We start from the raw sequence: 27,070 nt of genomic DNA, 5'->3' as shown, positions 1-27,070 counted from the left end.
CTGGATGCTGTGGGGCTGTCTTGGTTGACAAGACTTTGCAGCATCGCGTGGACATCGGGGGCGGTACCTCTGGATTGGCAGACCGGGGTGGTGGTTCTTCTCTTCAAAAAGGGGGACCGGAGGGTGTGTTCCAACTATCGTGGGATCACACTCCTCAGCCTTCCCGGTAAGGTTTATTCAGGTGTACTGGAGAGGAGGCTACGTCGGATAGTCGAACCTCGGATTCAGGAGGAACAGTGTGGTTTTCGTCCTGGTCGTGGAACTGTGGACCAGCTCTATACTCTCGGCAGGGTTCTTGAGGGTGCATGGGAGTTTGCCCAACCAGTCTACATGTGCTTTGTGGACTTGGAGAAGGCATTCGACCGTGTCCCTCGGGAAGTCCTGTGGGGAGTGCTCAGAGAGTATGGGGTATCGGACTGTCTTATTGTGGCGGTCCGTTCCCTGTACGATCAGTGCCAGAGCTTGGTCCGCATTGCCGGCAGTAAGTCGAACACATTTCCAGTGAGGGTTGGACTCCGCCAAGGCTGTCCTTTGTCACCGATTCTGTTCATAACGTTTATGGACAGAATTTCTAGGCGCAGTCAAGGCGTTGAGGGGTTCCGGTTTGGTAACCGCAGGATTAGGTCTCTGCTTTTTGCAGATGATGTGGTCCTGATGGCTTCATCTGACCGGGGTCTTCAGCTCTCGCTGGATCGGTTCGCAGCCGAGTGTGAAGCGACCGGAATGAGAATCAGCACCTCCAAGTCCGAGTCCATGGTTCTCGCCCGGAAAAGGGTGGAGTGCCATCTCCGGGTTGGGGAGGAGACCCTGCCCCAAGTGGAGGAGTTCAAGTACCTAGGAGTCTTGTTCACGAGTGAGGGAAGAGTGGATCGTGAGATCGACAGGCGGATCGGTGCGGCGTCTTCAGTAATGCGGACGTTGTACCGATCCGTTGTGGTGAAGAAGGAGCTGAGCCGGAAGGCAAAGCTCTCAATTTACCGGTCGATCTACGTTCCCATCCTCACCTATGGTCATGAGCTTTGGGTCATGACCGAAAGGATAAGATCACGGGTACAAGCGGCCGAAATGAGTTTCCTCCGCCGTGTGGCGGGGCTCTCCCTTAGAGATAGGGTGAGAAGCTCTGCCATCCGGGAGGAACTCAAAGTAAAGCCGCTGCTCCTTCACATCGAGAGGAGCCAGATGAGGTGGTTCGGGCATCTGGTCAGGATGCCACCCGAACGCCTCCCTAGGGAGGTGTTTAGGGCACGTCCAACCGGTAGGAGGCCACGGGGAAGACCCAGGACACGTTGGGAAGACTATGTCTCCCGGCTGGCCTGGGAACGCCTCGGGATCCCCCGGGAAGAGCTAGACGAAGTGGCTGGGGAGAGGGAAGTCTGGGTTTCCCTGCTTAGGCTGTTGCCCCCGCGACCCGACCTCGGATAAGCGGAAGATGATGGATGGATGGACGAAGAATGATGTGCTATGTACACTTCAAAGTTCAATTCATGGTCGTCAACCGGACTCACTCATGACGTCTACAAACAGCAGCAAAGTTGTAGCAATTATACTGTAATTTATTTTAAAAATTAAGTTGGAGGTACCACAGGGCCAGATTCCTCGCGACAGCCCTGACCTACAACCCTATATTTCTGAGCCTGAATATAAGGAGGAAGAGCTACAAGTTTTAGAAGCTTTGTGCTAAACAGATGCAGATTTAGTGAAACACACAGCATCATGTATCAGCAGTACTAAGTACTAAACAAGAAACACAAACTACAAACATAATACAACAATCACGTACTGTACATTGTCTGCTGTCACTATGATGACGATTGATTGGATGTTCATATCTTCTCGTTTAGATAAAGAGTTAATCATAATCCTTGCGAAGGTTTAAAAAAAAAAAATCTACTACTTTTGCTATCTCCAGGTCCAAGTTATATAAATGATAAATGGGTTGTACTTGTATAGCGCTTTTCTACCTTCAAGGTACTCAAAGCGCTTTGACACTACTTCCTCATTTACCCATTCACACACACATTCACACACTGATGGAGGGAGCTGCCATGCAAGGCGCCAACCAGCACCCATCAGGAGCAAGGGTGAAGTGTCTTGCTCAGGACACAACGGACGTGACGAGGTTGGTACTAGGTGGGAATTGAACCAGGGACGCTCGGGTTGCGCACGGCCACTCTCCCCACTGCGCCACGCCGTCCCTAAGTTGAATGTCAAAGTTGACCAACTTCTTGGTTTAAGGCCACAACCTTCTACTGTACTATCCAGGTGAGAGGCATGATTTATAATCTAAAATTAACTTTTACCAACTTAGAGGCGATGCAGCAGCTCACTGGTTCAATATGTCAATTATTATCTATTTAGTTGTTTGTGAACACAACGTCAGCAATTATAAAAACAATATCGCAAATACTTTGATATTCAAGTTGTGAATGGAGTATTTTGGGGGGTATTTTAATGTTTTTAAAGGGCTTTTGGGGCGGAATAGTGTACTGCCATTATTTTGTACTTGCCATATATTACAAATTAGAATGCATTTAAAAACAAAAAAAACAAAAAAACATGTGTTCTTGTCTTATGGGGCGGAATAGCTCGGTTGGTAGAGCGGCCATGCCAGCAACTTGAGGGTTCCAGGTTCGATCCCCGCTTCAGCCCTCCCAGTCACTGCCGTTGTGTCCTTGGGCAAGACGCTTTACCCACCTGTTCCCAGTGCCACCCACACTGGTTTAAATGTAACTTAGATATTGGGTTTCACTATGTAAAGTGCTTTGAGTCACTATAGAAAAGCGCTATATAAATATAATTCACTTCATTTACATAGGGATTGTGAATGTTAGGCACAATTCCAAAAATGTGCAGTTCCTCTTATAACAGTGGTCCCCAACCTTTTTTGCACCATGGACTGGTTTAATGTAGGCATTATTTTCAGTGAGCGGCTTTGAACCCCCGCTAGCACCAAACCCCGCTCCCCCAACCCCGCCCACCTCAACCGAGGCACAGAAGTGGGGGGGTGTGTATAATGGAGCCCGGAATAGTTAGGGATGCATGGGATTCTGGGTAATTATTATGTTGCGTTTGTAATGTGTTACAGTGCAGATATTCTCCCGAAATGTGTTTGTCATTCTTGTTTGATGTGGGTTCACAGTGTGGCGCATATTAGTAAGAGTGCTGAATTTGTTTATATCACAACCCTCAGTGTAACCTGCATGTCTGTTGAACAACTATGCCTTGCAGTCGCTTGTGCGTTGAGTCAGCAGCCGCACACTAGATATGGCCGGCCGGCACTCAGATAGCGTAGTAAAGCGGACGCTACGACATGGTTGAGAGGACGTTTAAGGCATTGCCATCATGGCACGGCCTCAATATTTTTTTCTGGGTGGAAATCTGAGATTGTTATCCTGGGGAGATTTCTGGGAGAGGCAATGAAATTTGGAAAACCTCCTGGTAAAATGGGGGGGTCGGCAAGTATGCAGCTGAGCCACATCAGAGTGATCCAAGAGCCGCATGCCGCTCAACCCCTGATCTACAGAGATACAAAGGATTGCTATTTCAACATCCAGTAGACACATGTAGAAGAGCTGTTTCTTTCATTCAAAAATTTCAGGTTAATTTGTATACTTAGCAAACTCACCCCGCGGGCGTCAAACGTATGGCCCGATGCGGCCCGCGGGCCGTACGTTTGACACCCCTGGTCTAGTGAGACAGGCCAAAGTTAAGTAGGAGAAATTTCAGTCGTTTATAAATTATTTCATGTTTCTCTGCAGCCCGGTAGCAAAAGCCTCACGGACCGGTGGTTGGGGACCGCTTGCCTTGTAACATACGGGAAAACCAATATGGGGGAGTACCTGCACAGGGCCATTGTCAAAAAAAATCAACATATGGATATGTGTGTGTATGTGTGTTAGCTGCTTGCACGGAAGCAGCACTTTGCAGAATAATCTGAGGACATGAACTCTCCCCCAATTCCTTTAAATAGTTATGAGTTAATAGTTGATGAGTCCCTTGAGCCTTAAAAGCTTCCTCGGTGGATAAGGGGAAGGAGTGGTGCGTGCAGTCAAGGTCTCACACACACACACACACACACACACACACACACACACACACACACACACACACACACACACACACACACACACACACACACACACATTTTTGTTACCTTCTTGAGACCTCCGAAAAATGCCTCCCTCTTTAGGACCACCCTTTCTAGATATATAAAGATTTTTATTGACAACATTAATAATGTATACATACTATGCGAATATGTAAAATCTTCTTGTGAAAATTGAGTTGGAATTTCACAAGAAAAAGGTCACAATTTTTTCACAAGTTGAATTTTTACTCAATAACAGTCGCACTTTTAAAAGAGAAGCTTAAAATTTGGGCAATTTTATGAGAAGAGTTGCAATTTTACTCAACAAAAGTCAGGATTTTATTAGAAAACTTTAATATGTTGGCAATATTATAATAATCATAATTTTACTTGGCAAAATTATGACAAGTCATAATTTTATTACAAGTCACTATGTTACAAGAACAAAAAAGTTGGCAACATTGTGGTAAAAGTCAGAATTTTATATGACAAATGTCACCATTTTGCATTAAAAAGTAATAATTTTACATTAAAAAAGTAATAATTTAATGAGAAAAGTTTGCAATATTACAGATGCTGAAAGAATATGAGGAATTTACAAGAAAACATTCTACACATTGTGAGAAAAAGACTGCTTTAAGTTCATTTATTTATTTTTGGAATTCTTTGTTTATAATTGTTTTTTAATCTTCATTATTTACTTTAAGTTATTACAGCAGGTCTCTATATACATATTTATTTAATTTTTTCCATACATTTTCGACAAAGGATGCGCATTTTAATTTCTTACCCACACTTGTTATTACATATGTTGGCCAGAGGTGGAGCACTTCAAATTTCTACCACACACATGTTATTTCATATGTTGACTAAAGGGAGAGCACTTTTAAAACCGACACAGTCAATTTGAAAAATCCCTCCTTTTTGGGACCACCCTAATTTTGATATATTTCCCCACCAGGGGTGCAAATGAGACATTCTCTATTAAATGCAATGGTTTTCCGTATTGGGACCATGATTTCGGTCCTAACTTGTTCGCCGGTCCTCATATGGACGGTGCTTTTCCTTGTTGATGTCTCAAGAAGGGTAGAAATACAAGAACACACACACACACACACATACACACACACACGCACACACACGCACACACACACACACCATTAGTGTCTTGGTATCGTAATAAAACGTATGTACACAGTGAGCTGACGTGCCCTATATAACAATGAATAGTTTAACCTAGGATGGTCCCTCCATTCATAACATAGTGCAAGTTCAATTCAGGTCACAATGTCCAATAGCATCATTACACATTCCGTTGTATAGCAGAAATGTTTGACGGACAAAGGGGGAGTGAGGAGGAGGCAACATGGAAAAAACAGGCTGAGGTAGAACATGGGAAGGGACGTTCCTGGTTCCTGGAAATACAGGAAAAGTGTGCTGCATTCAAACAATAACACGACAAGAGATGACGCGGTTCTCCTTTGCGCCGACGCACGTGCGCAGACCTGTCATTCTTGAGCCAAACATATAATATTGTTGGTCATAGATACGAACGATCAAAAACTCCTTGATAGAGGCAAACAATGAGAATATACAGTAGGATCTTTCTTAGCAGGGCATGCATGAGTGCTTGCTGCATGTGGGGAATTATGAGTTAATCCCAAAAGAGGTTTGACCTGATGAGCCGTGCCCTGCTCCCGCATCTTTCCAAAACGGATATTGGAGCAAAGGGCGTAGTAAATCACCCTGTCTAAATCAAAAAGATGCTAAAGTGCACCAACAAGTAAATTAAGGGGTACCTCGGTTTTTGTTCGTAATCCGTTCCAAAAGGTCTGAAAAAGACCAAATGTAACGAATACAAATACATTTTTCCATTAAGAAATAAAGTAAATCAAATGTATCCTTTTCCAGACAGCCACATATATAAACACAAAGCAATTTTATAAAGAATAATTAAACTTTTACATGCAGAAAAATACATTTAAAATTAGAATGAAATGTTTAGCGTTTAAACATTGGAGTTTGACACCAAGGGGTGCAAACTCATTTTAGATCGAGAGCCACATGGAGAAAAATCTACTCCCAAATGGGTCGGACTGGCAAAATCACGGCACGATAACGTAATAATAAAGACATCTTCAGATTGTTTTTCTGGTTAAAAATAGAACAAGCACATTCTGAAAATGTACAAATCATAATGCTGTTTTTTTACAATTACATGTTGCGGTTAATAGTATTCTATCTTTATTTGTTGTTATTTATGCTTTCTGAAAAAAATCATGTGATAATGTTCATCAGTCAACTCATTGGTGTTATTTTTTAATCTATCAAGATAAACAAATAATATCAAAATCTAATTACAGGATGTTATTTATGTAGTTTGATCGTTTCCTCGACTGGTGCACAAACATGAAGTGAAGTGAATTATATTTATATAGCGCTTTTCTCAAGTGACTCAAAGCACTTTACATAGTGAAACCCAATATCTAAGTTACATTTAAACCAGTGTGGGTGGCACTGGGAGCACGTGGGTAAAGTGTCTTGCCCAAGGACACAACGGCAGTGACTAGGATGGCGGAAGCAGGAATCGAACCTACAACCCTCAAGTTGCAGGCACGGCCACTCTACCAACCGAGCTATACCGCCACATCAACATCATGTGGTTTATTTTTTTTACATATGTAGCATCATCGACAAAGATACAAAGAATTGCAATTGCGACATCTAGTGCACACATTTTGAACAGCAGTTTCTTTCATTCAAAAATTTCGGCTCATTTTTATGACAAACTCATCCGGCCACCCTGATAAAACTCGTTTTATCTAGGCCTTATGTTTGACACCCCTGAATTAACCTTTTGTAAAAACATTTGTTGGCGAAGACGCCGATTAGAAGGGAAAGAAGAGCCACACTTTGCAGTCTTGAATTCAATAGTGATTCTCACCTTCTTTATCAAAGTGCTTGTATTCTTGTATCCAACAATGCATGGACTGGAATGAGCATGTGCTCACACAAATGATTACATTTACATCAACTGACACAATTGGGTGCATGCTACACAGCGCTTTACGCCACAAAACATCAGTGTCGTGACTGCGCAATCCGTTAAAAACAGAGAGGTAGCACTGCACTGCAAGTGTTTTTTAATTACATGTGAATGCAACATATTCATATGAGGATGTAAGTATCACTAACTAGCCCGAAAGCTAACATGATAAGAGAGACGATAAATCTTTCCCCATTAAGAAACAACATTACCCAATCTAAACTTGTATAAACACATTACTGATTGATCAACTCAGCTATTTACGTGAGTACATTGAATCTAGAGCAGGGGCCTCAAACTCAATTTACCTGGGGGCCACTGGATGCAGAAACTGGGTGAGGCTGGGCCGCAAGACAAGATTTCTTAAAATAATCTAACATGCACTTTTTAATAAATTCACCTGCTTTGAATGGCTTTCCCGCCCTAGCAACATACTTGCCAAATCTCGCAATCTTTCCGGGAAACACCCAAATATCAGTGCCCCACCCGACAATCTCCCGGGGCAATCATTCTCCCAGTTTTCACTCGGACAGCGATATTAGGGGCGTGCCGTGATGGCACTGCCTTTAACGTCCTCTATAACCTGGCGTCTCGTCCACTTTGCTACCACACAATGTCACATAATGTATGAGGATTTTACAGACCCACGAACGGAAGTGACTGTAAGACATACTTGATCAACAGCCATACAGGTCACACCGAGGGGGGCGGGGTTGGGGGCGGCGGGGGTGTATATTGTAGCCCGGAAGAGTTCAGGCTGCATGGGATTCTGGGTATTTGTTTTTGTTGTGTTTATGTTGTGTTACACGCGGATGTTCTCACAAAATGTGTTTGTCATTCCTGTTTTGTGTGGGTTCACAGTGTGGCGCATATTTGTAACAGTGTTAAAGTTGTTTATACGGCCACCCTCAGTGTGACCTGTGTGGCTGTTGATCAAATATGTCTTGCAGTCGCCAATTGCGCCTTCAGAGGCTGAATACAACAAGTGGCTGGGCAAGCACGCTGTTTTGAACTTGTTGTGGAGGATGTTGAAAGCAGTACCTCCACGGTGTCCCCTTAATATTGTTGTTAAGGTGAAATTCGGGATAATGATCACCCCTGGAGGGGCACTTAAAATTGTGAGTCTCCCGATAAAATTGAGGGTATACAAGTATGACATTATAAATCGCCATTCATATAAATCTGGCGGGCCGCACCAACATTACATTTTCACATCAAGGTGCGGGTCGCAAAATAACGTGTTTGAGACCCGTGATCTAGAGGCTGTGCTCCTTTGAATCGATCTTACAGAATTTGGACAGATAAGTGTCAACAACAGGAAGTGAACTTGTGTGACGTCCCATAAACCGAAACGCACATCCTGTTTTGCCTTTATATTTAAAAAAAAACTATCTCAAACCGTGACAAATTAAAACAAAATAACATAAACATTATCAAACACTCATATAAAAATAACACATCTCTTAAATTACTTATGAGTTTCCTCTGCCAACAATACCATGGTAATGATAACACTGTTAATTTTGGTCACAATAAGCGTGATCATGTAATTTCATATGGTTATACCCCCTATGATGAATTTAAATCATTATATGTATGTTTTCATTTTAATACCAACAATTATTCTATTCTTTTCACGCTTGAATGAAATACAGGTTAGTTAGTTAGTTAGTTAGTTAGTTAGTTACCCAATACACTGCCTTTACCATTAATAAGGGTTTTAAATTAAGGACTGCCCTAGATGAATCACCTGTCCACCAAAATTACCGACACACGGAAACACACAACCATCTTTCACAATTGCTTGGCTTTCCGTGATGTATTTTCCATTTTCTTAGGAGTTCCATTTGGGATGGGTCTGTGGGCGTGCTATCACCTCAAGGGGGAACTCCAACTCCTCTAACGTCATACTAGATACTGTTCTGAAACTTGTTGCTCCTCATTATTTAGTGGACTGCTGCTTGGCCAAAATGTACACCTCTCTACTAAAAATAAACCCTTGCATCATCACATAGACCTCATTGCACTTACAGACAGTGAACATGGAGGAAAATACTTTGGCGTTTGTCTATGGTAATACATGTGTGAGCTGGAGCCTATCCCAGTCATGTTTTAGCCGAGAGGCAAGGTACATCCTGGACTGGTGACCAACCAATCACATGACAATGACTACCTTTCCATGCACTGAATTAGTCTGGTTTCTCAAATAGTTAGTTTTTTTGTATTTTCACACCTACGTGTTAAGTCAAATTATCTGTGCCCTTTCTCTAATGTGACAGTTGGTCATACACTGTGTGCCTCCTGTACACTGAGGGGTGCATATTTCCTTTTAATGTGGATATATATATTGCTTTTCTGGATGACCTTAGACGTCATGGCGTCACACTAGCCTCTATGACTCCTTACAAGTTACCAGTTATCTGCGGTACGTGAAGTCCGTGGTCATATTGACACTGGTTACAAATATTACATCTCTAATGCCTATGCTGATGTTGAATAGCAGGAAGCATCAAGAATCGATCTTAGATTGTGCTACAAACATGACGCTACCAAGAATGTATCGGAGCGGATGCAGCTCGGAAGCGAAGAAAGACCAACAGGAGTTTCTTTTTAAGAAGGAAATTTCGGACAGAGAATCATGGAAACCAAAACGTTTGAATGTCTCGGAGTTCATTCATAAGGCTCTGTGGATTGATGGAAGGAGTTTAAAATCCGAGATTCCAATCGGATCGCAATTTAAGGTAGAAAAATTGCACACCCCTCATAAACATGGTAACCACTAAAAGATAAAAGGTTATGTGTGCGGGAAATATGTAAATAATATAGCTGTGGCTCACTGATGTACATAACTGTTTGTTCTTTTGTCAACTTTTTAACTGTAATCGTTACGTTTCCCCAAGCGTGAGGCTGACTCTTCTGAAGGCAGAACGTGAAAGAAAAGGAAAGTGAAATCGTTAAACACACAGAAATGCCGACCAACCGTGGCTGCATGTTTAATGAAGGATAACGATTAGTATCTTTCAAAATGTGAAAGGATTTGCTCAGAGGACAGCGAACCACCTGTTTGGTTCCTTTTTGCGTCTGCAAACAAGGAGCTTAGTTACCAAAGAGCTCCATGTGTGTGTTCACAAAGTTGTGTAGCTCGTACAATATGCAATTTGGCAAATTCCGGTATTTTTTTTTTTTCATTAAGTCAGTTTAGAGCAGAGGTTCTCAACCTTTTTCCAGTGATGTACCCCCTGTGAACATGTTTTTAATTCAAGTACCCCCTAATCAGAGCAAAGCATTTTTGGTTGAAAAAAAGAGATAAAGTAAAATACAGCACTATGTCATCAGTTTCTGATTTATTAAATTGTATAAACAGTGCAAAATATTGCTCATTTGTAGTGGTCTTCCTTGAACTATTTGGAAAAAAAAGATCTAAAAATAACTAATAAAACTTGTTGGAAAAAAAAAAAAGGATTCAATTATAAATAAAGATTTCTACACATGAAGTAATCATCAACTTAAAGTGCCTTCTTTGGAGATTGCATTAGAGAGCCATCTGGACTCATGAACTTAATTCTAAACATTTCTTCACAAAAAAAGAAATCTTTACCATCAATATTTGTGGAACATGTCCACAAAAAATCTAGCTATCAACACTGAATATTGCATTGTTGTATTTTTTTCACAGTTTATGAACTTCCATTCATATTTTGTTGAAGTATTATTCAATAAATATATTTATAAAGTATTTTTGAACTGCTGCTATTTTTAGAATATTTTAAAAAAAAATCTCACGTACCCCTTGGCATACCCTTAAGTACCCCCAGGGGTACACGTAACCCCACTTGAACCACTGGTTTAGAGTTATTTCAGTGACCATTGCAGGTTCTCACTTAGTAGTAGAATAGGGTAGTAGAATAGGAGCTAAAAATGTGACTATAACGGTTTTACAACAAGTTTCAGTTTTTATATTGCAGGAAAAATGGTTACATGTCTGGCCTTGGGGGTTAATAATTACATCTCATTTAAATAATAAAAACATGACCTCTTGAGGCTGAACTAAGTCAACAACATGTTAATGCCCTCTGATAGAAGCGAATCAAAGGTTGGCTTTCTGTAAACAACAACCAATTGTCAGCCCTTAGTTATTGTCTGTGTGTTGTGTGTAGCAAACACAATGCAAACAAGTATTTGTGTGAGCCACGTGATGAACAACATAAATATACCAAAGTAGGGTATCTCAGACACTCCCTCCATTTATGACCGTGCAAAGTCTGAGTCATTCACACACACACATGCACGCACACAAACACACGCCCACATGCACGCATGTATGCACACACACACCTCCATTACAAAATGTATACCCAACAGTTGAATGTATCAATGGAATGTTTAATCTTATACTGCCTCAGCAGAACTCCAGAGTTCCAACTGTCTGTATGCACCTAGGACCTCCTGAGCTCAGTGAACATCAATAAAATAACTAATCAATTGATCTTTTTCCTATTTCTTTCGATCTCTACAGCACGTGACTCAAAAATGATGGGTGGTTATCGTGCGTGACATATGGGTTATCGTCCTTGTTTAAGGAACTCAAAGCGCTTTGACACTATTTCCACATTCACCCATTTACACACACATTAACACACTGATGGCGGGAGCTGCCATGCAAGGCGCTAACCAGGACTCATCAGGAGCAAGGGTGAAGTGTCTTGCTCAAGGACACAACGGACGTGACTAGGATGGTAGTGTCACATGTTGAAGGTGACGAACCCCAAGATGCAGAGATGGTGGCAGGCATTGAGTAAGGAAACATGATCTAATTAAACACTAAAACAAGAACAAACCAAAAGGGTACAAAAAAAAGGCGCGCACAAGGCAGATAACAAACTTGGCTAAGAACTGTGACACGACGGGACTATGGCATGAACAGAACGAACAGAAGTACATAGGCACAGCTACAACGATAAGTCATAATAGTGGTGACATCGACACGGCAATAATCCAGCACTGACTGGAGGAGAAAGCAGGTCTAAATAGTGGCTGGCTGATTGACACCAGGTGTGGCCAGGTGCCAATCAGCCACAGCTGAGGGGACACATCACTAAGGGAGACAAACAGGAAACAGAACCAAAATAGGAGTGCTGACAGGAACTAAAGACAGGAAACAAAGACAAATGCAGAGGAAAAACTAAGACATAGACCAAACTGTCAGGTACAAACCTGACAGGTGGGGCATGAACCAGGAACCCTCAGTTTGCTGGCACAGCCACTCTCCCAACTGCGCCACGACATGGGTTGTTAGTGCAAAACTTTGGTTAAGCCTGCGTCAAAGGATTAACTCTAACTAATTCATGTTTTGCTTTGTTTTGGGTTTTCTGGCATTTGTGAGGGACAAGAAGAAAATTGTTAAGTAAACTTTTATATCTTAGAAAACACACAGACTTTCCTATGTTTTTTCTAATTATACTGTGTTTAACGTATTTTAATGAGTGTGCACACCTTTGTCTTAACAGTTAAGACTAAGTGTTTTCATGTTTTAATATCAACAGTGGTTCACTTCTTTTGCACCTGCGTGGTCGGTTAGTTTGTAGAAGGCAACAGTTTGAACCTGTAATGGAATAGTTTAATGCTTAACAATGACCTATAATGATTTTCCACTTTTCTGACTTACACAATGTTCGATACTCCAAATACCAAAGCGTCCAATCATAAAGGTCATGTATTTGAGCGTGAGCTCGCAGTTACAGTTTTGGAAGCCTCTGGCCGCAATATTTTTTAAAGGGGCCCTTTTAAGCAAAACCAACTTTAAATACCTAGTGGTACATTCTGTTATGTATTTAGGATCTGCATAAATTCTAAAAAATTTAAATCAAACTGAGGAGGTATTGCGGAGATATTTATAAAACAATCTTACCTTCCTTCATACTGCCGGGAAAGAATTGTTTGGAATGTAATCATTTAGTAATGTTTATATATTTTTATATATGGTTGGGATTTACCCAAAGTGCTTTTTCGCGCGTCCGCCATTGTAATTTGACGATTGTGGGGCAGACTAGCTCATACATTCATATGCATCCTCAGCTGTCGCCATTTCTAATACAAATCAGCCTATAGAGGGCTTAAGATTTTTCCGGATTTCCCACAATGCATTTTCAGTGGCCATATTAGTAAGCTTCATTTGTAAACACGCTCATTGTTGCTCATAATGCCGACGACGTGTGTGATTGTCAACTTCCATAATCGAGGTTGAAGAAATATTACTAACTTTTATCAAATTCCTAAGCGTATTTATGGACAGACGGAAGCCGCAGACAAGAAGGGTGAGCATGGATTGCTGCAATCATATATGACGGGCTATGACGACTTTCTGTTTGTTCGGATCATTTCATGTTAGGTAATTAAGAACATTTTCTAAGTAAAAATTAATCTAAAATAAATAACAACCCCACTTTGCATCAACTTGATATGCTTGGTCGAATAACTTTGACAGTAATTGTATTGATTATGAATGCTGTATTCACTTTTCTCATCTTTACTCTTGCCCCCACATACAGTAAAACGAAAATGACGCAACATGACAACAGCATTCTCCCAATCACTGTGTGCTGAGATGACCTTAGATTGGTTAGTCATGATTATCCAGAGTTTCAAACTTGGGTCCGATCATTTCGGAGGGTGCACGGTTCGAGACTTGACGACAAAATATCCACTGGGTTTACAGATAAACGCAAACGTCACAAACCCATCCACAAACAAACCGTTCATAGCTTTCTAGGCTCTTATTTGGAAAGTTTTCAAAAGTGTAACATGGGCTGGGGTTTGTAAAACTAGGTCCTTCACAAAGTCTGAGTATGAAATATCAGGAAAGATGTCATGGCCTCTGCTCCACTGAGACTTGTCGATGGAGTTAGGATCCTCACATCCAATTACGGCTGTGTATTCCTTATAACGACATACGGACTTCTTATCACGTGACACAGTATTTGTCCATTGTATCACAGCCCGTGCAATGTTATTTTCCAAGGAATAGTTTGTAAATATTACGTGTAACACTATCGTGAATGATGACGATTGCCTCTCAATATGGCTGCCGGCAATGCATTGTGGGATTCTTAGCCAAAAATCCAATGCCTTCTATAGTTCAAACTTAAAAAAAGTCAGAAAGAGGCTTGAAAACGGTGAGTACAACATAACATATGCAAAATTTCGCTCAAACAACCACCTATACATGTTATGTAGACCACAAAGAAGTGTTTTAAATGTAGAAAAATAATCATAATATGACAGTTTTTGCAGTGGATACAGTGTGGCCCTACTTTGGAACCTCAATTTACGAACTTAAATTGTTCTTGAAAATGGTTCGCAATCTGAAAAGTTTGTATGGTAAGAAACAATGTAAACATGAATCATTGGTTCTAACCTTGACAATAGACTTTATTTTATTTTTAAAAAGCGCACTTTGAATACATTGTATATATATATATATATATATATATATATATATATATATATATATATATATATATATATATATATACACAAAAGTCTCTTTGCTTTTGGTACGCTCCAAAACGTTACCAACCATGTTGCTACAATAAAAAACAAACAAAGCAAAATCCTTTTTATCTTGTGACGGTGAATATTTGTGGCATTTTTTTTTAATAGTCTGAGAGTTTCAGAGTTGTGAAAGGCTGTCCTTCATCGACTTGTGTCCCGGGTGTGCCTTCTCCTCAGCTGTATTACACATCCACTTAGGGATCTTCTTTTTTTTTCTTTTTTAAAAAGGCAGGTAGAATTTAAAGCTGTAGAAACCCCCTTCGCCGACAAAATTCTCGAGGTGCTTGATAAATGGTAAGGCTTTTTGCAAATGATAGGTTCGGAAATGCTTACCTGACAGCAAAACAACACAAGTTTTTCAACCTGGTCTTGCTCATTCTCTCTGTACTTGTGAATATATTTTATTTCCATATTTGCGAGCCAATCCGTGGGCTATTGGCACCCCTGCCACTGTCTACTCTTCGCAAATATGTAAACAGGATGTGGCATAGGCGCTCCGCCTCTTCATAATGGCTGTGTTCGCATGTACAGGAAGGATGAATAAATACATGAATTAAGCATTTGTACGGCGAGCCATATATTTCACACAGAGGCATAATTGGCTAAATCTGAAGGTTCGTAGACTGAAAAGTTTGCAAATAGAAGCGTTCATAAATTGAGGTTCCACTATTCTTATTTGGGAAATTCTAATATCGGCCAGAACCCCCTGAAAGGACGAGATCACGGGTCAAAGCGGCCGAAATGAGTTCCCTCTGTCGGGTGACTTGGCTCTCCCTTAGAGATAGGGTGGTCCGGGAATCTGGTCAAACTGCCCCCCGGACGCTTCCCTGGGGAGGTGTTTTGGGCACGTCCGACTTGCATCAGACCACGGGGAAGGCCATGGACATGGTAGAGAGACCATGTCTCCCAGCTGGTCTGGGAACGCTTCGGGGTCCTTTGGTAAGAGCTGGACGAAGTAGTAGAAAGTCTGGGGTTCTATGCTTAGGCTGCTGCCCACGCGACTCGACTTCGGATAAGCGGAAGAAGATAGATGGGTGAATGGACCATTACTTGCGATTTCAAAACAAGTAATCTATCAATTTGTACGTTAAAAATGTAATAATTAAATGCATGGGCAATTGTGTAATATCACTCAGTGTCGGCTGATTTTTCTTTAAAAAGTAAGCGATCGCCATTGCTGATTAATGCATTTTAGTGCTGATCCTTTTTGGTAGTTATCCTATTCATTCTTAGTCCTGCGGCTCACAAGTGAGCAGCTAATTAAGTGTCCATACACAGTGTGGAGCCGCTTGTCCGGATGAAAGCACAATACAGCAGAAAGTAAGCTGCTATTCACAGGAAATGAATAAGTAGATAAATTAGAGGATAATAAAAGCGATCCATAAATTGATGGTGTCGACACCAAGGGTGCTATCAGTTTATAAATGATACTAGAGTGATTAGATCAATGTTATTTTCTTTAAAAAGTTAAAATCCTTTAGTTAAAATAGTTAAATCATTAGTTTAATATAAATATAAATGTTTTTAACTGTCAATAGCACTCACCCGAAATAAATTAGAACATTTACAATTAATACAAGTGATCGGTATCGTTACTGGTCGATCTCAGTATTGGAATCAGCACCATACATCTCTGATCGGAAAATCCCTAGCAATCATATATTTATATTTTTGTATATTTATTGTTATAAGTGGCCCTAAAAAACAAATGTGACACCCCTGATACAAAAACAAAAATGTGTCTTAAATGTGGAATAAAATTACAGGCCTCATTTAACTTCTTTGACACTTGATTGACAGTTAAGAGTTTTAAGATATCCTACAAAACATTTCCCGTATTTTAAAAGGAGGTTTTTATGATGGCAACGGCTTGACCTTGTAGGAAAATAAAAAGCTTAGAAATAGTGCAAACTTTGCTCAACTTAGTGGGGGTTGGACGACATGAATGTCAAAGGTCATAAAAATGTGAAAGGCACATTAAGCAACAAGCCGCGATGACCACTCTGAGACATTTTATAACCTCTCTAAAAAAAGATGTCTATAATTGATCTGAAGTTCCCCAAATTTAAAATAGCTGTTACATCAGTGCTGACGATATAAGCTCTTCTTTTTTTTTCTTTCTCACCAACGCCCGATGAAACCTTCCGACAAGTGTAAACGATTGATCTATTTTTGATCTATTCTTTTCAAAGCATTATAATTAGTATAATTAGTGATTAAAAACAAACATTTTTGCAGTGATCGTTTTTCCTTTTGTAAGCTTCCCTTAACTTCTTATTGATGTCATCCGCCAATTTATATAACCTTCTCCGAAAGGTCGTGTCCTTTTTGTCCAATTGTCATGTTTTGGCAGTTCGGCGTGGGAGTTTCGACAAATTCCGTTTACATGAACTGGCTGGACCAGCAAGTCTTAATGATACATTTCAGCAAATTGAATAATTGTTCTGTTGAGTAACATCCAACATTCGCGAAACCAACAAAGGAAGATATAAACTATTAGATGTTCCCTCCTTATCGACAAGCTTCTCAAAAGGCAAAAATGCTTCATTAAAACTACACATTTCACAAATAAGCCATGTAGTTAGAAGAAAACTTACAAATATTGCAGTTCATATGAGCCTCAAAACTTCAAAATGATGAATTTTACCTTCCAACTTGAGAAGGAGTACAAACCTACATTAAAAAAGAAACAAAGAATGGTTACACTGGAAGAAAATTAGATAAACCCAGTTGAAAATCTTTGGGGATGGCCTGAAAGGGGGACCTTGCACATTAATGCTCTCACAATCTGACAGATTTGGGGCACACCTTCACCAAATATTGCCAAGTCAAGATGCTATTTTCTAATCAAAAAGACCTAATGATGCCATCAATGCGAATGTAAAAAATAGTGTGCCCATTGTAGCGAGACGCTTATTTAAATATTATTTTGTTTTTCTAAAATAAGAATATCAAATAGTTGTATTTTTATAATACACAAGGGCTATAAAAGGCTCCAGTATGGTCTATTTTTGTATTTAGCTGAATAACTGCATTTTGGTAGAACACATATTCTAATAACAATAATATTGATTAATTTAATAACTAAACAAACAAATCATATTATTACAGATATGAATACAATTCAAAATGACACACACACACACACATTCTGTATATGTATAAGTCGGACGGCGGAGCTTGGATGGTAAAGCGGCCGTGCCAGCAACTTGAGGGTTCCAGGTTCGAACCCAGCTTCTGCCATCCTAGCCACTTCCGTTGCATCATTGAGCAAGGCACTTCACCCTTGCTCCTGATGGGTTGTGGTTAGGGCCTAGCATGGCAGCTCACGCCATCAGTGTGTGAATGTGTGTGTGTGAATGCGTGTGTGAATGGGTGAATATGCAAATAGTGTCTAAGCGCTTTGAGTACCTTGAAGGTAGAAAAGCGCTAAACAAGTTTAACCCATTTACCATATATATATATATATATATGGTATATATATATATATATATATATATATATATGTTTACCATATATATATATATATATATATATGGTAAATGGGTAAATATATATATATATATATATATATACATATATATATATTTATATATATAGGTGTGTGTATTTTAAGTAACCTTTTAATTTAAAACCATGTGTGTTGTCATTTTTCCATTAGAAAAACAAAATACACTTTTATACACTATAAATTGTTTTTTAATATATATTTGGCAAACTTTTCGAAAATTAATGATAATACTAAATATCACTTTTCAACCACTTGTGGCAGTAATGACAATATCAAACAAACAGTAGAAAGTTATAGCTAAAGTCATAGAGGACTTTATTAAGCGCAAAAAATATGACTAAAGTGGTGAAGCTGTATTCACGTACATACTTTATGTCCTCGACACATTCATTTATTTTACTTATTTTAGCACAACATAATTGTATGTAAATTTATTTTGTATTTGTTATAAAGTTCCTTCTTATGAAGTATATTAAATTAGTACTTATTTTTCTAATCAGCCTGACCCAAGCCTTAGGTTTGTGTGTTAAATAAAGATAGCATAGCACATTATAGTCCTTGCAAATGAAAAAGTTTAAGAAGTAGACATGGTAGACAGAACAGGAACGGTGATGGGTCGCCACTAGTTGGCGCCCTGTAAAAGGATATTTTAAACCAGGTGTCAAACATACCGCCCGAGGGCAAGAGCAGGCCTGTGAACAGGTTTTATCCGGCCCGTGGGATGAGTTTGCTAAGTATAAAAATTTAACCTGAAATTTTTGAAGGAAAGAAACAGCTGTTCTAAATGTGTCCACTGGATGTCCCAAACGGCAATTCTTTGTATCTTCGTAGATGATTCTACATAAGTAAAAAATAAACCACATGATGTTAGTACATCAATTGAGGAAAATTATCAAACTACAATTTGATTTTGATATAATTTTTTATCGTGATAGATTGAAAATTAACACCAATGAGTGGACTGATAAACATTATCACATAATTTATTCAGAAAATATAATTAACGACAAATAAAGATAGAATACTATTAACCACAACAGGTAATTGTAAAAAAAATAAAATATATATATATATATATGATTTGTACAATTGCAGAATGTGCTTGTTCTATTTTTAAACAAAGAAAACAATCTGAAGTGGTCTTTATTTTTAAGTTATCGTGCCGTGATTTTACCAGTTCGGCCGACTGTGGAGTATATCTTTCTCCATGTGGCCCCCCGATTTAAAATGAGTTTGATACCCCAGTTTCAAACTATTATTTTAAACCCGCAAAAAAGTTGGGGTCTGTCATTAGTTTATTAGTTTTCAGCCCTTGCCTATCATTTGTGGTTATATTTAAAGGGCTTTATAAATAACGTTGTTATGATGTGGAAATCCGAAAGTGTGTTAATTATCATTTTAATAGGGTTGTTTTTTATGTTCTCATCCCTAAAAAATCCCAAATATATATTTTAAAGGGCAAAAATGTTGCTAATTCTTAGATTTTAACATGTGTTTATGTTTACTCAAAGTATGTGGATTCTGATTCTTAATCCTAATTTCCTTCTAGTTTTGATTATAGGATAACAAGGACTATTCCCAGTAAAAAAAAAAGCATTTACGAAACATGTAAAGTCACTTTTTAGACTTAACAGTTAATATTTCATGTTATCAGTTTGAGAACTTTTTTTTTTCTCTTTCCCTTTCTTTTATTGTTACTGGATTTGCGTATGTTCTGTAACTGTGTTTGTGTATTGTTATTTTATTTTGTTAATTTGAGAATTTTCTTTTTCGTTTTATTTTATTCTTCACGGTGGGAGAGGGGTTAGTGCGTCTGCCTCACAACACGAAGGTCCTGAGTAGTCAGGGTTCAATCCCGGGCTCCGGATCTTTCTGTGTGGAGTTTGCATGTCCTCCCCGTGAATGCATGGGTTCCCTCCGGGTACTCCGGCTTCCTCCCACTTCCAAAGACATGCACCTGGGGATAGGTTGATTGGCAACACTAAATTGGCCCTAGTGTGTGAATCTGAGTGTGAATGTTGTCTGTCTATCTGTGTTGGCCCTGCGATGAGGTGGCGACTTGTCCAGGGTGTACGCCGCCTTCCGCCGGATTGTAGCTGAGATAAGCACCCCGCGACCCCAAAGGGAATAAGCGGGAGAAAATGGACGGATGGATGGATATAATCAGAACTGTACCCAGTAAAAAAAAAAAGCATGTAAGAAACATGTAAATTCACTTTTTGGACTTAAGAGTTAATATTTCATGTTATCAGTTTGAGAACTTTTTTTTCTCTTTCCCTTAATTGTAACTCGATTTGGGTATGTTCTGTAACAGCATCTGTGTATTGTTATTTTATTTTGTTATTTTGAGGATTTTATTTTATTGTAACTGAATCTGCGTATGTTCCGTAACTATATCTGTGAACTGTTATTTTATTTTGAGAATTATTTTTTTCTTTCTTTCTTTTATTTGTAATTGGATTTGTGTATGTTGTGTATCTGTGTTATTATTTTACTTTGAAGTATTAAAAAAGACCCCGGCTAATGGGGATCCTCAATAAACAATAAGCAATACTTCGCAACATTTCAGAATTAACATTGACACCTCTCTGTAAACGACTGGATATGCACTATGATGTGCTTCTCTACTAATCTTATCCATAAATATGTTGTTGTACTTATTTTTATTAGACATTATGGTTAAAACAAAACAAAAACAATTGCCATTTAAGGCTGGAGCTAGTCAGCAAAATATCAGCCACAATTCAAGCATCCTGTGTCCAAAATATGATGAGTCATGTGTAACACAGTGCCACAAAGTTGTGAAATATCCACGCATGACTCAGCAATTTGTAGCATTTAATTACATGAATCCAAAATGACGAGAAATAAATGAAATAAATGAAGACTTACCTGAAAAACTATGCCCAGTTTGATAGTTGTAATCTGTGCCTGGTGTTTGCATGTCAAAGTCCCATTCAAAGTGTGGACCAACACCTGCCCGCCTGACACTTTAACCGCACCCCCAAAGCCATCCATCACCACCCCCTGTCCCGGTGGAACTGGCGTCGCCCTGTGCCAAGTGAGTAGCCAGCGGGTCAAGTCCGACCAAAGTACCGCCGCTGGAGCTCGGTAGTGTGAAGTTTATCCAAGGCGGGGGGCGCGACTGACCTGAAGCCGGCTTTTCGCGCCGCCTCGCCGGTGTTGTGCCGAATTCTGCACCCCCGCCGTAAAATGCACCCCCTGTCGGGAGCGCGCTTACGTCACTCGGTTGCATCACCCGTCTCGAAAAGTAGCTAAACTCGGCTAAAATCGCCTCTTTCGGCATAAAAATGTACATAACAAGGTGAATAATCCAAGTTGTCTTTACTTTGGATATATTAATGGATGGATTAATTGTGATTCTTTAATGATTTCGCCGCCATTGCCTTTAATGATTTCGTCGTCATTCAATCGCCTCTTTCGGCAGAAAAATGTACATAACAAGGTGAATAATCCAAGTTGTCTTTACTTTGGATATATTAATGGATGGATTAATTGTGATTCTTCAATGATTTCGCCGTCATTGCCTTTAATGATTTCGTCGTCATTCAGGTGGGTACATCGCCTCTTTCGGCATAAAAAAAGTACATAACAAGGTGAAATAATCCAAGTTGTGTTTACTTTGGATTTATTAATGGATGGATTAATTGTGAGCCTTTAATGATTTCGCCACCATTCAGATAAGGCGAAACAATAACCATTTAATATAGGAATATTTGCTGTCCCGAAAATGTATTGAAGTATTGTATTAAAGAATATATACACCAAAGTAAGCCTCTATATGTACTTTTTTAGAGACATCAAGGAGAACGAATGTTTGCTGCTTCACTCGACGGGATCCAATACATGTATTTTAAAAATATGACATTTTCTTTAACTGTAAGAAGCTCATGGGTGGATGGATGAATACATTAATAAATGAATGCATCTGATACCTATCGTTGTTTTGATTTTAAGAATTTTCAAACTGAACATTCACAAATAACTTTACCAAAAGTACCCGAAATACCAGAGATGGAGTTATGGTGGGGGTGCATTTTCAGTGAAGAGTTGATTCCAGCTGCCTGAACATCTATCTATCTCTGGCTAGGATGGTCGTAGAGACATGAAACTCACCCTGGTGACTCATCCTTACCCCATCTGTATACTGTGAAAACCATGTGATGATTGAACCCCCACAGGCGGAGTTAGGGGGGGGTGCATTTTCAGGCAGCACCAACAGCCCACCTGCCGGAAAATGCATCCCCTAGCTATCTCTGGCTAGGATGGTCGTAGAGACATGAAACTCACCCTGGTGACTCATCCTTACCCCATCTGTATACTGTGAAAACCATGTGATGATTGGACCTCCACAGGCGGAGTTAGGGGGGGGTGCATTTTCAGGCAGCACCAATATCTCTGGCTAGGATGGTCGTAGAGACATGAAACTCACCCTGGTAACTCATCCTTACCCCATCTGTATACTGTGAAAACCATGTGATGATTGGACCTCCACAGGCGGAGTTAGGGGGGGGTGCATTTTCAGGCAGCACCAATATCTCTGGCTAGGATGGTCGTAGAGACATGAAACTCACCCTGGTGACTCATCCTTACCCCATCTGTATACTGTGAAAACCATGTGATGATTGGACCTCCACAGGCGGAGTTAGGGGGGGGTGCATTTTCAGGCAGCACCAATATCTCTGGCTAGGATGGTCGTAGAGACATGAAACTCACCCTGGTAACTCATCCTTACCCCATCTGTATACTGTGAAAACCATGTGATGATTGGACCCCCACAGGCGGAGTTAGGGGGGGGTGCATTTTCAGGCAGCACCAACAGCCCACCTGCCGGGAAATGCACCCCCTAGCTATCTCTGGCTAGGATGGTCGTAGAGACATGAAACTCACCCTAGTAACTCATCCTTACCCCCTATGTATACTGTGAAAACCATGTGATGATTGGACCCCCACAGGCGGAGTTAGGGGGGGGTGCATTTTCAGGCAGCACCAACAGCCCACCTGCCGGGAAATGCATCCCCTAGCTATCTCTGGCTAGGATGGTCGTAGAGACATGAAACTCACCCTAGTAACTCATCCTTACCGCCTCTGTATAGTGTGAAAACCATGTGATGATTGGACCTCCATAGGCGGAGTTAGGGGGGGGTGCTTTTTCAGGCAGCACCAATAGCCCCTCTAAACTCTCTCCCTTTGTTTATAATGCCAATTTTTTGCTGGATTTAGTCTCTATAAACTCCAAGGAAAACAATACCCGGCTGGGGACAATTTTTGAAATTGGTCTCCAAACTAAGGCATGCGGGCCGAAAGCGGCCCGCCGACGTCCAAAATCCGGCCCCTGGATTTTTATTCATGTTTTGAATTTTTGGGACATGGGGGACTTGTGGGAATCCATCCCAGGTAAGATTTTTGAACATTTTGAGGACTTTTGCCTACTTTCCCAACTTTCCCCCCCACTTCCAGTGTGACTTTGCGGTGTGCGCTATGGACATGCTGGGCATCCCTTGACTCGGGTGGCCAGCTGCGGGACTTGTGTGATTGATTTTTTAAAACTTTGAGGACTTTTGCCTACTTTCCCAGCTTTTCCCCCACTTCCAGTCAGTTGTGGTGTATCGCTATACATGGGCTATTATTAGGAAGAGGCGTTTATTTGGTAATATACAGTATATATATATATATATATATATATATATATATATATATATATATATATATATAAATCACTTAGATTTATATCGCGCTTTTATAAACACTCAAAGCGCTCACAGAGAAGTGGGACCCGACATTCATTCACACCTGGTGGTGGTAAGCTATATCTGTAGCCACAGCTGCCCTGGGGTAGACTGACGGAAGTGTGGCTGCCAGTTTGCGCCTACGGCCCCTCCGACCACCACTAATCATTCATTCATCATTCATTCACCAGTGTGAGCAGCACCGGGGGCTAGGGGGAAGTGTCCTGCCCAAGGCAGTGATTTTTTTTGGATGTCAATAGGTGGGAAGCGAACTTGAAACTCTCAGGTTTCTGGCCGGCCGCTCTACCCACTACGCCATGCCGCGCCTATATATATATATGTATATATTACACACACACATTGTTGTATATATACATATAAATATGTATACATATATATATGTATACATATATATATGTGTATATATATCACGATGTGTGTATATATATATATATATATATATACATATATATATATATATATATATATATATATATATATATATATACTGTATATTACCAAATAAACGCCTCTTCCTAATAATAGCCCATGTATAGCGATACACCACAACTGACTGGAAGTGGGGGAAAAGCTGGGAAAGTAGGCAAAAGTCCTCAAAGTTTTAAAAAATCAATCACACAAGTCCCGCAGCTGGCCACCCGAGTCAAGGGATGCCCAGCATGTCCATAGCGCACACCGCAAAGTCACACTGGAAGTGGGGGGGAAAGTTGGGAAAGTAGGCAAAAGTCCTCAAAATGTTCAAAAATCTTACCTGGGATGGATTCCCACAAGTCCCCCATGTCCCAAAAATTCAAAACATGAATAAAAATCCAGGGGCCGGATTTTGGACGTCGGCGGGCCGCTTTCGGCCCGCATGCCTTAGTTTGGAGACCAATTTCAAAAATTGTCCCCAGCCGGGTATTGTTTTCCTTGGAGTTTATAGAGACTAAATCCAGCAAAAAATTGGCATTATAAACAAAGGGAGAGAGTTTAGAGGGGCTATTGGTGCTGCCTGAAAAAGCACCCCCCCCTAACTCCGCCTATGGAGGTCCAATCATCACATGGTTTTCACACTATACAGAGGCGGTAAGGATGAGTTACTAGGGTGAGTTTCATGTCTCTACGACCATCCTAGCCAGAGATAGCTAGGGGATGCATTTCCCGGCAGGTGGGCTGTTGGTGCTGCCTGAAAATGCACCCCCCCCTAACTCCGCCTGTGGGGGTCCAATCATCACATGGTTTTCACAGTATACATAGGGGGTAAGGATGAGTTACTAGGGTGAGTTTCATGTCTCTACGACCATCCTAGCCAGAGATAGCTAGGGGGTGCATTTCCCGGCAGGTGGGCTGTTGGTGCTGCCTGAAAATGCACCCCCCCCTAACTCCGCCTGTGGGGGTCCAATCATCACATGGTTTTCACAGTATACAGATGGGGTAAGGATGAGTTACCAGGGTGAGTTTCATGTCTCTACGACCATCCTAGCCAGAGATATTGGTGCTGCCTGAAAATGCACCCCCCCCTAACTCCGCCTGTGGAGGTCCAATCATCACATGGTTTTCACAGTATACAGATGGGGTAAGGATGAGTCACCAGGGTGAGTTTCATGTCTCTACGACCATCCTAGCCAGAGATAGCTAGGGGATGCATTTTCCGGCAGGTGGGCTGTTGGTGCTGCCTGAAAATGCACCCCCCCCTAACTCCGCCTGTGGGGGTTCAATCATCACATGGTTTTCACAGTATACAGATGGGGTAAGGATGAGTCACCAGGGTGAGTTTCATGTCTCTACGACCATCCTAGCCAGAGATAGATAGATGTTCAGGCAGCTGGAATCAACTCTTCACTGAAAATGCACCCCCACCATAACTCCATCTCTGGTATTTCGGGTACTTTTGGTAAAGTTATTTGTGAATGTTCAGTTTGAAAATTCTTAAAATCAAAACAACGATAGGTATCAGATGCATTCATTTATTAATGTATTCATCCATCCACCCATGAGCTTCTTACAGTTAAAGAAAATGTCATATTTTTAAAATACATGTATTGGATCCCGTCGAGTGAAGCAGCAAACATTCGTTCTCCTTGATGTCTCTAAAAAAGTACATATAGAGGCTTACTTTGGTGTATATATTCTTTAATACAATACTTCAATACATTTTCGGGACAGCAAATATTCCTATATTAAATGGTTATTGTTTCGCCTTATCTGAATGGTGGCGAAATCATTAAAGGCTCACAATTAATCCATCCATTAATAAATCCAAAGTAAACACAACTTGGATTATTTCACCTTGTTATGTACTTTTTTTATGCCGAAAGAGGCGATGTACCCACCTGAATGACGACGAAATCATTAAAGGCAATGACGGCGAAATCATTGAAGAATCACAATTAATCCATCCATTAATATATCCAAAGTAAAGACAACTTGGATTATTCACCTTGTTATGTACATTTTTCTGCCGAAAGAGGCGATTGAATGACGACGAAATCATTAAAGGCAATGGCGGCGAAATCATTAAAGAATCACAATTAATCCATCCATTAATATATCCAAAGTAAAGACAACTTGGATTATTCACCTTGTTATGTACATTTTTATGCCGAAAGAGGCGATTTTAGCCGAGTTTAGCTACTTTTCGAGACGGGTGATGCAACCGAGTGACGTAAGCGCGCTCCCGACAGGGGGTGCATTTTACGGCGGGGGTGCAGAATTCGGCACAACACCTCATTCGGCAGGAGCCGCTGTACGCCGGTGTCGTCTCCACCACCGGAGCTCGGCTTCCACAACGCCGGAAAGTGTCGCAGCTGCGGCGGCCTCCGGCCTGCCTCTCTCCCCTCCCTCTTCCTTCTTCCGCGGCTGCCGAGGGATCCCGAGGACACACTCGGAGGCGTTCAACCGCCATTAATAAATCACCTTACCGTAACATTACACAATGTCTTTCAAATAACAATAAATACATGGCTTATTACACCGTGAAACATGTCACGAGTCATTAATTTATTATCATTTAAAAAAAATCAATTTACTCTTTTAATGGTGCCTGTTTTACGATGCAAATCAACGCCATTTTGTAACGCAAGCTAGCGGCTAACTCGCTAGCTAACTAGATGACTCAACAAATA

General features: G+C 40.6%; 1 protein-coding gene and 2 long non-coding RNA genes across 4 annotated transcripts in view; 1 reads left to right on the top strand and 2 right to left on the bottom strand.

Moving 5' to 3' along the window:
* The window catches only part of LOC133543595 (peroxisome proliferator-activated receptor gamma-like), a 78,025-nt gene extending 56,655 nt beyond the window's left edge, over positions 1-21,370 (bottom strand). For both annotated transcript variants that reach the window (XM_061888268.1, XM_061888258.1), the window contains exon 1: positions 21,088-21,370. Coding sequence is in view for 1 of the 2 variants with exons in the window: in XM_061888258.1 (XP_061744242.1) it covers positions 21,088-21,139 (52 nt within the window). In the remaining variant the exon portion in view is untranslated. The remainder of the gene's footprint in view (positions 1-21,087) is intronic.
* Position 21,371: 1 nt separating this feature from the next.
* LOC133543607 (uncharacterized) lies at positions 21,372-22,148 on the top strand. The gene is made up of 2 exons (XR_009804424.1): positions 21,372-21,768; positions 22,012-22,148. It is a non-coding gene; the product is annotated as an uncharacterized LOC133543607 (long non-coding RNA).
* A 3,750-nt stretch (positions 22,149-25,898) lies between these two features.
* LOC133535111 (uncharacterized) lies at positions 25,899-26,666 on the bottom strand. The gene is made up of 2 exons (XR_009802149.1): positions 26,279-26,666; positions 25,899-26,035 (listed from the first exon to the last, which is right to left on the bottom strand). It is a non-coding gene; the product is annotated as an uncharacterized LOC133535111 (long non-coding RNA).
* Between the last annotated feature and the right edge of the window lie 404 nt (positions 26,667-27,070).

Source organism: Nerophis ophidion, linkage group LG02 (assembly GCF_033978795.1).
Source record: "Nerophis ophidion isolate RoL-2023_Sa linkage group LG02, RoL_Noph_v1.0, whole genome shotgun sequence".
Taxonomy (NCBI): Eukaryota; Metazoa; Chordata; class Actinopteri; order Syngnathiformes; family Syngnathidae; genus Nerophis; species Nerophis ophidion.
The sequence above is the reverse complement of the archived record's forward strand: the minus strand, read 5'-3'. Positions and strand labels throughout refer to the sequence as shown.